We start from the raw sequence: 17,188 nt of genomic DNA, 5'->3' as shown, positions 1-17,188 counted from the left end.
TTTACATGCTGTTATTTATATGCAGGTTTGACAACATACATGTGCACCATGCATGCATAGTGTGTGTGTATGTACACACCCCACATATAACTGCTGGTTGCCAAAAAGGCCCTTCTTGGCTTTGCACAGCCACTTCTAAAAATAAACACTCCACAAATTAACACGCTGTCTCCGAGCACAGGTGCTATAGCCCCACACTGCCCCCACATTAGTGTGTACTTCTGTGTGTACCTGCTATGCTTCTGCCTGGAAGAAAAGCTGTCATCACACTCTAATTTGAATATATTACACACGTCTTGGATATCTTGGTTAGCTGTCATTACCTAGCCATGTTTCCTCCTCACAGATGTGAGGAGGCAACATGACTTTACTTTGACCTGATCTGAAAATGTTTTAATTCACACAAAGTACTGCAGTAACACATGCTTACGCTAGTTTAGACATGGAAGCTGGACTTTGGTTGAGATATATTTGTGTGACTAACGTGGCAGTGTTGCCCTCTGACCCGGGCTTCCTCCGCTCTGCATCCTACTACTGGCTGTCAGTGTTTGAAGTGAAGGGGTTGTGACATTACAGCGTCGGACACACAATAGCTGCTCTGTGCTTCTACTGCGTCACAAATGCCCCCAGTTGATGTCAGGCAATGGGAAGGCCCGTGTGGGGGATCACGCTGCCTGGTAGCAGTGTGTCACCATATGATATTAGGAAGTGACATCCTATATGATGAAAATAAGTGTGCAACATTTACAGGACATGTAGGTCATGGATCATGGCTTTGTTACAGTGGGTAGATGTATGATACATACTTTGATAAAAATGGAGGAAGTGAAATGTAAACATTGCAGCAAATGCATCTGCCACTGTCAGCAGCTTTACAAACAAGGTAGATTTGGAATCCTTTCACTCGTGCATCGGGGTCTTTGGGCCATTATTTGTGCCACATAGCCTGGTTTCTCTAGAAAGTAGACCATTAGGTTAAAGTCAAATCGAATCTGTTTTTATAAGTAAAGCTTGTGTCTGCAAAGAGCTTTTATGGTCAACGACAACATACCCCTGTGCAACTAGCCCTTGTTGTGCACAAGTACACACCTTGAAGACATTTATTACTGTCGCTGCAGGAAGACTGCATCAACACCTTTAAATCTTGCAGATTAAAGCAAGCTGTCCTTTAAGATCTGCCGGTTGGCCTGCCCTAAAGTCCAAGTTCTGGCACAAGTGTGTTTTGGAAACTGTATGTGTTTGAATGTGTATCTCTGCATGGGTGTGTGTTTTTCATGTGGGCCATCTAATGGGCACAAAGCAGGCAGTGTGTGCCCCCTCGGTTGCTGAAATGTACACTGTGGACAACAGGCGGCTTCAGTCCTTCTCAATAGGAGCTGCCCTTCTTATTGTACCTCATGCACAATGAGCTTTTCTCTCTCTCTCGCTCTGTCTTTCTCTCTTTATGAGCATATACAGAGAATGGAGCAATCACATTCTGACTGATGCTGTGCTATTCCATCCCACATCACCGCAAGCACAAGATATTTGACTAGACACTGAGATCTAGCACTGATTTCATCACACCTTTATAAGGGCCAGAGAAGCTTAGTCACGCAGGGGCTAAACGCAAGTCACTGCAGAAGGGGAACTATTAGCCCAGGAACTCCCCAATCTATGTTAACTTTGTGTATGTGAGAGAAAAAAAGCAGATGTTGAAAGGGGTGACGGGTGTTCCCCTCATCTTTTTGCTCACATGATCACTTAAGAACAACAAGACCACATGACTTTGACATGACTTCTATGACTGGAAATCATCCACTGTGTGGGGGAGAAAAAAAATATTATTTCCTGTCTTTTTTTTCATCATAACAAAACTAAAAGGGTCAAGTCAGGGTGACACCAGGAGTGTGTAAGTGATCCTTGTTTTTGCATTAGCTGCTAATGTTATGTGATTGATGCACATTAGGTGTGAAAGTCAAAAGGTCATTGTAGTTGAGGAATTTTGATTCAAAAGATACAGCATGAAAGGTGGATTTTTAAGTGACATTTCAATTTGGGAACAGTCATGAGATGTATGTTTTTGGGGGGTTGTTTATTTTTTATTTCTTTGAAAACGTTGCACAACAGGCAGACAATGAATGGATGGTTAGATGAATAGATTTGAGAGGCTTGGCTGATTCTGGTGATGTGTCAGATTGTTCACTGATCCAGCTTTGCCTACTTGAGGCCTGATCAGAGACTGTGAATCAGCGAATGCTGTGTCAACTTGGTAAACAGTTTTTATGAGTATTTACCCTGTATTTAAACATCTTTTAGAAATTGGATTTAGTACAGTTGATTCAGTGGGAACACAGAAATCTGGATTATTTATTTTTTTGAATGTTATAAATGAGATATTGCGTTGGTGTGACTACTACCTTGATTTAACTTAACTGAACAGAGGATTTAATCAACTTGGTTCTGGACTTCTTTTATAAGTTTAAATAGCTGTTTATCAATAGTTAGTAAAGGTTTGGACAATCTTGTTATCGTCAAACAATTGCATATATATACTAGCATAAATAAGACAAACTAAGGTAAGACTTTTGTTTGTTATTTTAAACAAGGAATGAATGCTTAAACTAAAGTTGAGAATCTGCTTCACTGTTAAATAAACAAAGCCAAAAAAATTGTAACATCACAAAGCCACAGGTCTGTACACACAAAAGTATTGCACACAACTCCTCTTGTCTCACACCTCCCTTCTTACCACCAATGTTCCCATTAAACATAAAAAAATTAGTTTAATTTGGCTTTTCTTCAGAGGTTAGATGTGTTTCCATAGTGTAGTTCTTTGCAAATGATCTGTAATAGCGAGGTTACATTTTATGTTAATCAGATCATTTCTAGCTTCTTTCTATGTCACTACAGTTTTTTCATCCCCCCCCCGTTGTCTCTTTTACAGCTTCCACTACCTCTCGGGCTGGACTGTGGTGCATTAACGTCAGCTCGCCCTCCCCTGCCCCCCCGCCCCTCAGCCATGGCCTCACGCATTGGCTTGCGGATGCAGGTACAACATAACCTTCCACCGTTCAGTAAACAACATGCGGGAGTTTTGCTGGCTATTTATATCACTTTATTTTTGTAATGTTGTGCAATGAATTTGAAACATTTTTATCCTTTTAAATGTCTCATAGCATTTTGATTGATAGATGGGCGTGTCTACCTATCTAGGTTTCATTAGGGCCTGATTTTCACTGTCATGTAAAGTATAACACTGAGCCAAAAAATAAAAGGAAAAAAACAAATTCTTGTTTTTTCTTTTAACTATGTCATCATTTTTACATAGATGGATATAAATAGACGCTATTAATCCCACAGTGGTGTAAATGCCTTGTTGCAGCAGCACAAGGGTCAGAAAGAAAAACAATGAATTAGAGGTACATTAGAAAACAAGAGAAATAGAAAAAAATTAAATAAGTAAAAATACATTTAAAAAATATGTGAAAAAGCCAAAGCTACTAAAAATGCAGAATCAATAAAATATTATACAAGAATTATTGGTACTATGTACAAGTGGTGCTATATACACTAAAATATACTAAAAGGCGGGTCAGAGCTGTTGTTGTTGCATTTTAATGGACATTGAAGCTTTTAAAGTAAAGTAAATTTTAAAATACACTGCTGATTATAAACTTTTACATACAAATCTTACAGTTTTCACAAGTCCTCACCGTGTCCCTTTCGGACACTTTGCACATGTACATTTGATAGTCAAACAATAGTCACGAGCATAGTTGGAGTCACTGCAGCACACTGTTGTTGTTATGTTACCTACCGGTAGCAGCATGACACTCACAAATCCCCTCTTTCTAACATAAAAATATTTATTTTATGTGCATATTTTAAAGTCTGATTGCTGACTACTATTTTTGGGAAAATTCCACCTGGAAAAATGCCCTCCCCTTAAATTCAATTATAGCTCAGAAAACCTTTATGAAGTGTGTCAGTAAAAAATAAAGATGCCCTTAAACAAAACAAAAAAAAAAGAAAATCAAATTTGTTGTAATTATTGAAGCATGACATATGCTCCATTTGTTTCTATCACAGGCAATTCTGGTCAGCAACCTTCCAAAAATGTTGCCGGTTTCATTTTAATAACAGATACAAGCTGGTGTTGGTTACACTGTCTTTCTGGGTGGAGGATAAACGCTAATGTGCGTGTGCATGTTTGTTTCCAGCTGATGCGAGACCAGCTGCAGCAGGAGGAGCAGCGTGAGCGGCAGCAGCTACAGCAGCAGCAGAATGCAGCCCTGCAGTACATGCAGAACCACATGGCTGGGCCACCTGCACCCACCCCAGCCATTAGCACTCCACAACATTACCAAAGCATGCAGGTCCCCATGGAGGTTCTGAAGGTCAGATATTCTTAAGATGGAAATGGCTTATTGTGATAGATATGTTTTGCTGGATTTACTCCCCACACAGCTTCTTTTTGACAGGACCGCTGCACATTATGCTCAAACAGAGTGTAGTAAAATGTCTGCGGCTCCCAGTCCACATGCAAACATGCCAAGAGAAAGCACTAAACGGATTTATGGGACTGTAAAATAAAGAAAACATGTTGGTCGAGTGTTTGAAAAATATGCCTCTATTTATCTAATTACATGTTATAGCAATAAAGCAATGGCAGGAGCATGCAGCTGGAGGTGGTCAGGTCTTCACTGAGCATTGTGGCCTCCCAAACAAGCAGCACTGACACACAGGCAAAAGTCGGGTTTAAAAAAAAAACGAAAAGAGAACAATGCAGAGGCGCGCCAAGCAGGTAGGAAGACACAAAGGGGAGATAAGAGTGGTTTGACACGTTGTGCGATAGGGCAGACAGGAGCGATAGATAGCCTGAGTCAGTCAGGGAGAGATAAAGCCGAAGTGACATTTTGCCCAATTCCGGAGATGCTTGTTGTGTGCGTTGTTATCTTACATAATGTGTGTTTGCGAGTTTATGGGTTTGTGGAATACTCCATTATATGACATTGTGCATTTTGCAGTGAGAATTCATACATTGTGTAACTCATATTGAATGCTCCAACTTGCTGCATTGACAGTTTACTCCGTGCACATGCGTGCCTATGTGGGAGAGGGGAATGGTGTTTATGAAATCACCACAGAGTTTAAAGTTGTCATTGTTCTTTCTGTAGATAAGGTAAGCTTCTCTATCACTCCCTCTGAACCATACATGTAAATGCATACATGTAAAGAACTGTTGTTGGACCAGGTATTTACAAGGTAAACACAGTACAAATATCTATTGACTGAAAAGTTCACAGTTCATTTAATATAACCCTACCATGGTTATATAACAGAGAGCTGAGGGGGGGCTGAGGAGTCAAGTCTTTCTTTGTAGTAATGGCGAGCAAGCTTGCTCTCTCCTTTATTCTTTGATCTGAAGGAATGAGGCCAGTTCAATGCTCTGTGTAGCCACATCAGAGGATTCAGTGAGGCTTTACTCCTGTAGGCTTTACCACTGACTTAAACATACTATGTCCTAGTGCCATAACTGAGATAATGAGGTCTGAATCGCATATTCTGTGTTAACTTTTTAAATATTATTGGAAGGTAATAAGCTTATATTGTACATTAAATGTATGTTTCTATAATATCCCTGTGTGGTAACTGAAATAAGCGAACTTGTTGTTAGTCTTGCTTTTTGTTGCCACATATGTTGTGACAAAATAGAAAGAAGTACCCAAAAATGATACTTTGAGTATCCAGCTGAATTAATAATAGAAAAAGAGTTGATTGCATCTTGTTTGTCCCTACTATAGGTACAGACTCACCTTGAAAATCCTACAGACTACCACATCCGTCAGTCTCGAAGACAGCAAGTGAAAGAATACCTGTCAACCACCTACGCTACCAAACAGGTATACGTTTTTCATTTTCTTCAGTCCGTCCATGTAGTATTGAAATACATCTGCCTATAGTATGTCAGATCTCTGTTCACTAATGCTGTAACACTCTCTTTCTCTGTGTGTTCTTAGGCGGTCAATGCAGTAGCGGGGCTAATACCACCCTCGCCTCCCACAAACATGGGACCTGCAGGGGGTTCAGCATCTGCACCCCCACCTCTCCAGTCCCCACACATGCGCACCGAGCAGCTTATGTCTGGCAACAGTGCCCCCAACAGCCCGATGGCCATGCTCAACATTGGTTCCAGCCACGAGAAAGAGGTAGATGTGTGGGCCGACAGTAGCATAAGCATAAACCCATAAACATTCATTCCTGGGCAGGTCATAAAGTACCATTTACAGGATCCAGACTGAACAAATATCCCTAAAATATGACTTAATTACACTCGTATATAAAATTATGAGGGTTGACTATTACCCCCAATGTAACATCATCTCCACATTTTATGAAAGCACCATAATGATTTAATTGGTCTTTTGAAGGGTTAGAGGAGCATTTTGTGACTGTGCTGATGTTAATGTGTTGTGCACACAGTAGGGACATGGATGAATGTGTTGACTAACTGGCAATAACTGAGAATGGTAATCAGTGGGATTTAAATGCTCCATAATGGCCTTGCACCAGTAATTACAGCTTAAAAAGTGACAGGGAAGCAGCAGAATGGATGGCCCTTTGAACCTGTAAGACTTTGACCTGCTGTGTGCTTTTAGCATAACCACCTCTCTTCTGTCTCTCTCTAATCCTTTTAGATAGATAAGTAGTGTAACATGCATGTCCGGGGAGGTTACAATCAAGTTTCTGAGGCTTTAATCAATTTAGGAGGAGTGACAGCATTTTGTTTTTAGTTTAGTGTTTTCTAAGCATTCAAATGGTGGTTTTGGTTTGCTTCCCTCTCTTAACATTAGATAAAAACAGGTCACAAAAACATAATTAACACTTCTTTTTTCCCCCCAGATGGATGAGGTCATTGATAACATCATCAGTATGCAGTCCAATGATGAGTATTTTCAAAGTTTCACTGATGCTGTCCAAATGTCAAACACAGTAAGTAGGAACAATACATATAACTAAGCTACATTGCATCCAAACGTATGATTTTATTTACACATTGTGTAAGCGCACGCAGTTTGTTTTAAGGGACTCTTTGCATATTTAAACTCAGGGTTTAAATGGATCATTGACTGTAAAGGCCACAAAACCTTTACAGGCAAATTTGTCTCTGCTGATTTTATGCTGTGACATTACAGTGGTATTGTGGTAACAAAAACAAACAAGTGACGTATCTATGAAATGGTGCAGCAAAAGAAGTTTGGCCGCTCTGCAGCAGTCAGAATTACTTTTAAAATAGACTTTTGCACTGAAAACATTACTGCGTCGTGTTATTCTGAAAATTGAAACCAAGCGTCACATATATTTGTTCTCTGTATTACCACATGATTCTATAGCTTGAATGCATCACCTTAAAATAGAATAGGGAATTCCCAAGTGTTTTAATTTAGTATGATGTTCTCTGAAACCTGCGACCACTTCAATCCCGGCTCTGTCTGTACTACATGAGTCACAGAGCTGGATATGCCAGGTCATTAGCACTTAAAAGTCATTAGACTTTTAAGTGCTTCCTATAATCATTGTTCTTGTGTGTGAAAAATGGCTCTCTTTATGGCAGTTGTTAATGTTCTTAGTTATTCTTAATGTTATCGGGTATTGCTTTGTGGTCACTGTAACATTAGTGTTTCTAAGTAGAGTTTTCTCTAGATTTGATTCTGTATATTCTCATACACTAAAAATGTTTAATTGACTTGGTCGCAAAACATTCTGGCCCTGAATGATGTTGGGCATAATTAGAAACTGTAGGGCGGACATACCAGTTGGAAGACTGTACAGCACTTTGTGTTTGAGGGAGCAAACTCAGAAAATTAACAATTAAACTGGCAGCAGTTAGAGTTCAACTTGTTTACAAGACATTTGGAAGGGGGGGGGGGGAGGAGAAGGGGGGGAATAGAAAGGAGGAGGGAAAGGGGGGCGAGGGCAATTTGTGTAAGGGGAAAACAGGCTGAAAGTCCAGTTAGGGGAAAGTTCACTCCTGTTTGGTTGGGAGCAGAGGTAGAAGAAAGAAAGGAGCGGAGCTGCCGAGGTCATTCTGGCAGCACAGGAGCGGCAGTGCCATTCAGAGCTGCATGTGCTGCTTGTGCCTTTACAGGCAAGAAGGGATCACCTTGGCACTGTAGGAGAAGGAGTTAGAGGATGAAGGAGATGAGTAAGACGTATGCAATTGTGGAAGTTATTGAAGGAGAACAGATTCAACTGGTAAGACAATGAAGTACTCTTGTTTATAATTCTTTGAGTTTTGGTTGGGAGTTGTCGGATTCTTTTCTTTGTCTGAATGAGTTATTTGAACCACAGTGACTCTTAAGTCCCAGCCTTGAGTGCCTGATTATCAAAAAGAGGAATAGCAGGGGTGGTGGCGTGGTTTTGTGTGTGTGTGCGTGCGTGTTTGTTAGCATGTGATGGCTGTTTTCTGCTGGACATGAATCAAAACTTTTGCACATTTAAGCTAATTTAAGATCACTCAAAGATAAAGGTTGGTGGGACTTAGCTTCTGCATTCTCAGACATATTGTGTAGTTGTCCAACTTTTTCCCTGCTCCTGCAGCAGGTAGACAGGGAAACCTACAAAGTCTCCTGTTGCTTTATCTGATACTCATGTCAAACACTGATACAAGCAGCCGATACTGTCTTTTTCCTTCTCTTCTGTGAAACAGTTAAGCTGTTAGTAATTAATTCTGTACACATACATCTGACCATCTGCGTGCAGTGTCTGAGTTAACTGTGAGAATCCTGCATGATGTTTAATTGCTTAAATCACTCTAAATGGGTTTACATATCACACTGATAAGGTGAACCGTGCTGATCAGGTTTAGATTGATTAAGTGAGAAGCCAGCAAAATAAACTACCACAGGCAGAAACTCAGTGAAAATCAAAATGTTAAAAAAATAAAAACAAAAAAATCCAGCTTTACGCCCAGCTGTCAGAACAGTGTGCGTGGAAGTCACCTACTAATCCTGATGGGGATTAAAGCAGCAAACTCCATGGAATTCTTGGAATCTCAAAGTTTAGCAAAAGTCTGGAACACCCCTGAATGCCAGGCTCAAGTGAACAGTTTGACTTGTGCATTGCTCCACTGAGCCATACTGAGTTCAAGTAGAATTTAGTCTTCAAATTGAATTAAATGGGCCTTTACTGGAGTGGAGAATGAAGGTGGTGTTCCCAGTCAGAATGTGGTCGCTGCAGAGGGACGAGGCAGGGAATTTGGGCTTATTAGAGTTGTGTGTTTTTGATTCAATAACTCAGTCAGCCCCAGATTTGTAATTGTGACAAGGTTTCAAATGGGCTTCTGTCTTCTTCTTAATATGATGTAGAAATTTTAAAAAAATGTTACCTCTAGAAAATGGTTAATGCTTGAGATCCTACAAATTAAAAGTCTTTGGTATTTAACAGTGTGGGTAAACTTCAGTTCGGTCTCATGATAATGTTATCATTTAAGTTAAAGTTTTACATTTCATATATTCTTTAGATCTTTTGTGAGAATTGTAGCAAAAAAATCTAACTTAAATACATAGGTTTGCGTTTATATTAGTGTGTGAATGTGTTTGATCTCACAGCTCAGACAGTAGCCAGCAGATTAAGCTATCTCATCCTTTGAGTTCTTTATCTTTCAGGCCTCATTAGCAGCGTCATATTTGCCCTTGCTTCAGGGAGTACGACACGGTTGCTTACAAGGCATAAAAAGTTCATCACGCTAACTAGATTGTACAATTAAAAGGAAATCATGTCTTTTTAGAAGTCCATAGCAAACTAAATCACCATTGTTATACAATGTCTAAAGTGCAAGAGTGTGGAGACCACTGCATGAGTGTGAGTTCAGGAGCTGGTGAAAGCAGAGGAGAGAAATGAGCCATAAAGACAGATAAGATAGATGAGGTGATAGTCAATCATTTGTGTACTTGGCTGTTCTCAGGTGTGATATTACTGCATTATCTGCTGCTATCTGCTCTTTACATCACAATAAACATGAACAGTAACTTTATAAAGGTACTTACTGAGATGTTAGGTTTACTTAGTTTTTTTTAATTCAGAAAATTGAAACCTTTGCTCATCTTCTATTTTTACTTTGCAAAGTATTTGTAAGATACTATGCATTTTCTAAATCCATGTGTGTGTGTGTCGTGTGTTTCCTTTGCAGCTCCCTCTTTCAAGCAGTCACCTAGATGTGTATGCAGGTCCTGGCATGAAGGGTCCAGCCATTGCTATGACCAGCAACTCCTGTCCTGCCAATCTGACCATCAAGCGAGAACTCTCAGGTGCGAAAGATGTTATTAAGTGATGCAGATTCTGTTGATCAGTGAAAACGTAGCGTGCGTTTATTGGCACTCTTGATAAGCTGTCTTTTCTGAGACGTGGCGCTTTCTCAGCCATTAGTTAATCACTTTTTGTTATTGCAAAGACGCAGAAGCCCGTGCGCTGGCCAAGGAGAGACAGAAAAAAGACAACCACAATCTGAGTAAGTCTTTCCCTCAGAATGCTATTTCCCTAAATCCTTTTTCCCTTTTTATTTTCTCACACTGATAATGTGCAGGCCTTCGAAGAATTTGCACGTAGCACATACATGCACACAAAGCATAATCTTTCCGATGCAGAAACAGTGTTATACGGCCCATGTGCTGATTTAGCTGACATAGTCCAACTACTGGGTGGATGGTTAACCTGGTAATTTCTGCTGTCCTTGCACTTAGGTGTAATTGCCTGTGACTGTGCGTGCGTGCGTGCGTGTGTGTGTGTGTGTGTGTGTGTGTGTGTGTGCTTAAATGTTTGCTTCTCTTTACACTTTTTGTATATTTCCAGTATGTGCTGATCTATACTATACATACTTAAAAAGTAGCATCTGTACAATTTCCTGTTCCTTATTTTAATGCCTTTGAAGATAATATCACTGTGCAGGTGAATCAGTGTGTTTTCTCCTTTGTGCTAATTTCCATTGGTCTTATCATTCTTCTGCAATAGTTGAAAGGAGAAGGAGATTCAACATTAATGATCGCATTAAAGAGCTGGGCACCATGATCCCCAAAACCAATGACCTGTGAGTTTCTCTTAGTGCACCATGTTTTTAAAGTAAATACAGATGTTGAGTAGTTACTGACATGAACTTACAAGTGAAAATTGCCTGTCTGCTCCCCTGTTTGCTTAGTGATGTGCGCTGGAACAAAGGCACTATATTGCGGGCATCTGTAGAGTACATCAAACGTATGCAAAAGGATGCACAGAGGACAAGAGAAGTAGAGAACAACTTCAAAAGGATGGAGATGGCCAACAAGCAGCTGTTGCTGCGCATCCAGGTAACACATTTGTAGAGCACATGTCCAGAATCATAGAAAATGAATAATAATATTAATAGTAATAAAATTGCTGTTGTTCTTTCCCAACTGTCTAAAGGAGTTGGAGATGCAGGCTCGTCTGCATGGCCTGCCCAGCAACTCTCCCTCTGGCCTGAACACGGGTGACATTATGGGTTCTTATATAAAACAAGAGACCAGCCTAGAGGAGAACCATTCTCACCCCCAGGCACAAGCACATCACCAGCCCCAGCATCTACCCCATAACCAGGCTCATCCCCAGGCCCAGCAGCACCAGTTCCTCTCCCACACACACTTCCACCCTCAGGGCCAGGCCCAGCCCGAACCCAGGCAGCTGCCACCACTCCCACAGCATCTCCAGCCTCAGCCTCCCATTCAGTACCCAGCTGTGGGCAGCTCCCAGCACTTTGACTTTGCCCAGTCGCTGGACTTGTGTGATGGGTTATCAGGGTTTTCAGATGGCATGTCTGGGCTGGGTGACCTGGGTGGACTTGACGTCCAGGCGAGGAGAGGCGACCTAGGTTTCCTTATGATGGACGAGCCTTTGTCCCCTATGGGTGGAGACCCACTGCTCTCAGCGATGTCCCCTGAAGCATCTGTCGACTCCAGCCGCAGATCCAGCTTCAGCATAGAGGACGGAGACATAATGTAGACAAGCATGCATTCGCTCAGTCAAACACACGAGGTTTCGCATAGATTGTAGTAAACATAAATATCACGTTTGCAAAACACAAAATGCGTACATTACACACACAGAAATGAATCAGCCCCAGACATGACATCATTTATATCACACAGTTTCAGGAAACACCAGTGACACTCCTTTGTGGTACATTTAACTTCCCCTCGGTGTCATTAGAAACAGTACACATTCATCACAAACATTCACGAGCGCATAAACAGACACGCACACATACACCTACACACATAAGTGCATGTGAGTTTAACTGAGCAGCTTAAAACTTTGCCCAACACACTGAGCATTTACAAGGTGTGAACCAGCACTGCCAGGTCAGGAGTTATATGGCACGATTGGCCTTGTTTCCATAAAGGTGGCCCTGAATCATAATTGCACAAGGGACAAAAAACACCCAGTTAATTAGACTGCCGTTATCAGATACAAGAACAAACCAAGTGCATCATCGCACACGAAGAGGACAAGTTATTTGCCCTTAACATCAGCTCCTTTTAGTAATCATAAACGATTGAATGAACGATAGAGAACAAAATGGAAATGGCTTCATGGCCCTGCATGCATAATTTATCTTGAGGGGATGCAGTCCAGTCACATTGTTCCCTTCCTCAGGCTGTTAGTTGGCCTCAGGTTTTAGCCGTTTGGTGTTGGACAAAACTTTGTGTTAGCCTGCTCAAGTGTCTATATGTATCCATATCTTGGGCAATATTGCCAAAAAAAACCCCTGAAGTTTGCTGCAAAAGTTGGATAATTCAGCTTTTAGCAAAGGCCTTTATATTTACTTGTTGAGCTGAAATTGTCGTCTTCTGAAAAAATGCATGCACAGGCAGTCATGTAGCGTTGCCCACCTTTATTTTTTTAGCACCTCCAGCACTGTCACAATCTTTACTCAACACTGTAAAGTCAGTTGACTTTGGAGTGGGGGTAGAGAAAACACACTGGATGGCCATCAAAAATCTGAGGGCCATCCATTTCTGTGAGGTGTCAAAACACTCAGGTACTGTAACAGAATACACAAGCAGGCTTTTAAATAGAAGTGGATGTTAACCTGAAATATGTCAGGGCTGTAACCCCTGTCTGTTTGTGCCTTTTTCCTTTTGCTGCTCCTCTTCAAAGGCACGTGTTTATGGGTCGGAGGTCTTCAGCTTTGACTCTGTATCACATTCATCTATACCTGTAAATGCTTTAGGAGTTGCTTCTGCATCAGTGTGACCTTGTAAGCACAGGAGATACAGTGATTTCCTCCCACTAAGTGACCTTTTAAGGTTTATATATAGGGCGAGATGAAAGAAAGAATTGACATGTTTAAATAGTTTAATAGTTTCAGACACAGGATATGCAAAATTGCTGGCTTCGTTTGTCTGTTGGTGTCGCCATTCCGGTCATTCAGGCATTGGTAATTTATTCATGTTCCACGCTGTTTCATCCAAGCGTCACCCAAAGCAAACCTGTGTATTCATTCAGACATGAAGCCAAAATGTTAAGGACCTGTCAAATTAATGGAACAGAGTGCATGTCTGAAGGAACTAGAAGTGTTAGTTCTGTCTGTCAGCAGCCGTAAGCTTGTCTTTATGACATTAGAACACACTTGCATGTATTTGCGGTCACACTCACTTCACAGACATGCACACTTTCAACACAAACGATCACTTGGGTATTACAGTACTCACAGGCAGGTGTGTCCATTTTTTTTGTTTCATTTTGGTTTTTTGGACACTGACGTGATTTTTATTATTTTTAGCTGTGTACCAAAACATATTCAAGTTACAGTTATAAGGGGTTAAGGTGCAGATTGTCAACTTTATTTTGAGGGGTTGAACAAAAATATTGCATTTACCTTCAAGAAATTACTGCCTTTTTTTTTTATACACTGACCCCTATTTTCAGGGAGGCAAATTGATGTAACTGTAAATTCAGTTCTTTAATATCTTGTTGAGGTTCCTTTGCAGGCAATGACTGCCTTAAGTCTTGAACTCGTGGACTAAAGCAGGGATTCTTCCTGTATTTTCTTTCAAAACTGTTCATCATCTGCTTTTTTTTGCCAAACTTCCCCGGTGCATTCTTCTCTCTCTTTTTTTTTTATCAGAATGTACCGAGCTTCCACTGCCTCTCTCAAGGTTTGTTTCGTTTTTGTAGCCTAAGGCCGATCCGTTTGACTTTTTGAGCAACAAATTCCAAATGCAAATGCCACAGTTGAAATCATCTCCAAGACTTTTTACCTGCTTATACAATGAAGAAATGACTGTGTGAAATGGCTGTAATTCCTCACCAGCTGATGCAATATTTCTGTTTAGAGTCTGCACTGTGATAGCGTCTTTTCTTCGAATCATTTGTTGTGACTCGCAGAGGCAAGATTGTGAAAAATGTGCCACTGTCCACATATGCCTGGAGGTAACTGTAAATGAACACAAAGTGGAGTGAGGCTGTTTTTCAGAAGAGACCACTGCTTCACTCTCTTGCCTCGAGATTCACATGAAGCTGCCAGCTGCAGAGGTAAAGCTCAGGTCTGCTGTTCAAACTGTCACCCAATGGTGATTCATTGCTCCAGCTGTCAAAGTGACGACTGGAGCAGGTTGTGCTCAACCTGTGTCGTATCTCTGCTGTGGTAGACTTAGGGCTTACCTTTGATTGATATAGTTTATGATCAGAACAGAAATCTATTTAGTGAACATACTTTCAAGGGGATTTGTTTTTGATTAAAAGAAGTGTCTGTTTTCTTTATTATTTAGTTTGTTTATTGTATTTCCCAAAGCACTGAAAAAAATGACATTATTGTTTTTACTTTGTACATGGAAGAAATATGGAATAAGATTTACTTCAGATGTTTTATGCCATTTAAATGTATTTTATTTGTATTTGATATTTTAGTTCTATTTCAATTTTATTCCGAAACAACCCTTTCTTCTCAGAGCCATATTCAGGAGGTGTACTGTACAGGCATTTAAACAATGTTTTAACTGGAGTTGGGGAACCATTTATAAACTTCAAGATTTCAGCTGATTTTAAAAGAGATTGTGTATATTTCTGATGCCATTTTTGTATGATTGGGATTTTAGTTATCTCTCTTTTCACTTTGAAATTTGGATCCAGACATAGATGAAGGGTGATTTTTATCATTGGACTGAAATCAAGTTGCTCATTTGATGAATGTAAAGGCTTACCAGTAGTTCTTGTCAGACTGAAGAACATCGTTTTTATAGTTTATTTTTTTGCCCTACCTGCCTCCTGATTTTCTGTCTTTGGTTTCCATGGAGACTGGAAACTGATTGACTTCAGTTAAACTAGGCCAAGGATTTGTGACTCTCTTGACGTTGTACCACTTTTTGTCATCATCCGGGGTCGAGCCTTTTCCCGTCAGCTACAGTTTGACTGTTGTTGTTCAGTCATCCAACTAGAGCTTCTCAGACTCCCTTTATTTTTCCACTAGAGGGCGCTCTGCAGAACAAAGGGGGAAGGTGGTTATGAATTTAATAACGTTATAAAAAAATATTTTAGAACCCATACACTGGCTGAAAGTTTTATTTTCCTTTCGTTTTTTCTGACATGAGAAATGTGTGTGAGTGTTACTCACAAAAAATATTTCTACACAGCCCTTATTTTAGATAAAAATTAAAATACCCCTTCATTCCAAAACAGACACCACAGGTTTTGCCTTCACTGTGACGAATGAAAGTGTCTCTAAATTTGATGCTTGCGTGTGCCATTAGAAATATTCTATGTGCAACTTTTGAGTAAGGTGGAAACTTGAAGCATGCAATGCAAATCCACTGATAATGGACTTCAGCCTTTAGCAAAGTCAGTAGCATATTGTATTTAGCAGTTATTTTGAAATGAATATATGGCGTATTCACACATTGTGGATTTGTCAGTGGGCAGGAGGAGAAATTTTGTTTGTATACTCTGTCACTGGGTTATTTATTAAAATCATTCAAAGCAGTATTTTTATATCATCTTACAAAAAATATTTGAAATTGACATGGTAAATGGGGGAGGAAATATATGTAGACTTTGTATCCCTGCTGAATTTTGGCCAAAAAACAAAGACACAGCTGACTGAGAAAAAATGGATATTTGTTGGTACAGTGTCATTGAAGCATGGTTATGTAACCTACTGACCAATACCAATGTAAGACAATGACTACAAGTGAATTATAGTTTTATGTGCATAAATTCAACTGTCTGTGCCTCGTTTTTATTTGTGTGTGACCATCGGAGGCTAATTAGAGAAGCAAATTTCATCATGTGTCCACCAGGGAGCACCAGAGGTCTACAGTACCACCCCCACCTACCCACCCCCAGACCACAATCCAGGAGTCTCCTTCAACTCTGCTCTCCTGTAACGCTGTCACAGCGGTCACAGAAAGGACTGGGCTGCCGTGCAATTAACCTTTTTAAGTGCTACTTGAATAACTAATCAAAAATGTTGCTTCTTCACAAATACCAAGCAGAATTATTTTTCTCTTTTCAAAAGAACAGCAGCAACTGTTAAGGATACTGATTGGATATTTTGGCCCCTTTAAAGGGAAATCCAAAATGTGTATTAAATGAAAGAACTGCATTGCAACTATCCCAGCAAACATCTTTAGCAAGAAAGTATAAAGGGTCTGATAATTACATTTATTGTTGTCTCTTACCTGCCTCCTTTTTAAAAAAACAATTCTCCTCTTCTACTGCTCATTCCGTCATCTCCTGATGTATTAGTTCAGAGCTGCTTCAGGATGATCCATAAACCGTTTAACAGCCTTTTCTTAAGTTAATTCAGAGTAATCTTATCCCTTATCCACACACACACACATATATACACACACGCACGCACACACACCCGCTTATGCCGCAGAGCATGTTAAAGTGTGGCGATAGTGTCTGCAGCCCATCCACAGGCCCATTCTCCTGGGTCTTTATGATGCTAATGTACTTCCCGGTCTAATAAATCCCTGTAGAGCTGCAAAGAGTAGATCTTATGGCTCACTCAGATCACCACCTTTTCGCCCGTCTCCCCCACAAAACACATACACGCACTGCTATTACTGCTGCAGAAACGCCTGCCTTGCACTTCCACTGATACTTGGGTGGCTGTTTAGCGAGTGGGAGCAAGGGAAAGGGTCGAGACAAATCAAACACGAAGGTGCAATTTAAGAGATGCTGGCATGGA

The 17,188-nt window shown here is 40.5% G+C and overlaps 1 protein-coding gene across 8 annotated transcripts in view; it reads left to right on the top strand.

Moving 5' to 3' along the window:
- The window catches only part of tfeb (transcription factor EB), a 29,544-nt gene extending 14,011 nt beyond the window's left edge, over positions 1-15,533 (top strand). For 5 of the 8 annotated variants that reach the window (XM_085159834.1, XM_085159832.1, XM_085159833.1 and 2 more), the window contains 10 exons: positions 2,927-3,031; positions 4,203-4,379; positions 5,787-5,885; positions 6,003-6,191; positions 6,886-6,975; positions 10,175-10,292; positions 10,436-10,492; positions 10,993-11,068; positions 11,177-11,324; positions 11,422-15,533. In XM_085159834.1, coding sequence (XP_085015960.1) covers positions 3,002-3,031; positions 4,203-4,379; positions 5,787-5,885; positions 6,003-6,191; positions 6,886-6,975; positions 10,175-10,292; positions 10,436-10,492; positions 10,993-11,068; positions 11,177-11,324; positions 11,422-11,994 — 1,557 coding nt within the window. In that variant the 5' untranslated portion in view covers positions 2,927-3,001 and the 3' untranslated portion in view covers positions 11,995-15,533. Of the gene's footprint in view, positions 1-2,926; positions 3,032-3,076; positions 4,380-5,786; positions 5,886-6,002; positions 6,192-6,885; positions 6,976-10,174; positions 10,293-10,435; positions 10,493-10,992; positions 11,069-11,176; positions 11,325-11,421 lie in introns of those variants that run through there. The other 3 variants (XM_085159835.1, XM_085159828.1, XM_085159827.1) reach the window with 3 other exon arrangements.
- Positions 15,534-17,188: the final 1,655 nt, after the last annotated feature.

The sequence above is a fragment of the Neolamprologus multifasciatus genome, chromosome 5, assembly GCF_963576455.1.
Source record: "Neolamprologus multifasciatus chromosome 5, fNeoMul1.2, whole genome shotgun sequence".
NCBI lineage: Eukaryota > Metazoa > Chordata > Actinopteri > Cichliformes > Cichlidae > Neolamprologus > Neolamprologus multifasciatus.
The sequence above is the reverse complement of the archived record's forward strand: the minus strand, read 5'-3'. Positions and strand labels throughout refer to the sequence as shown.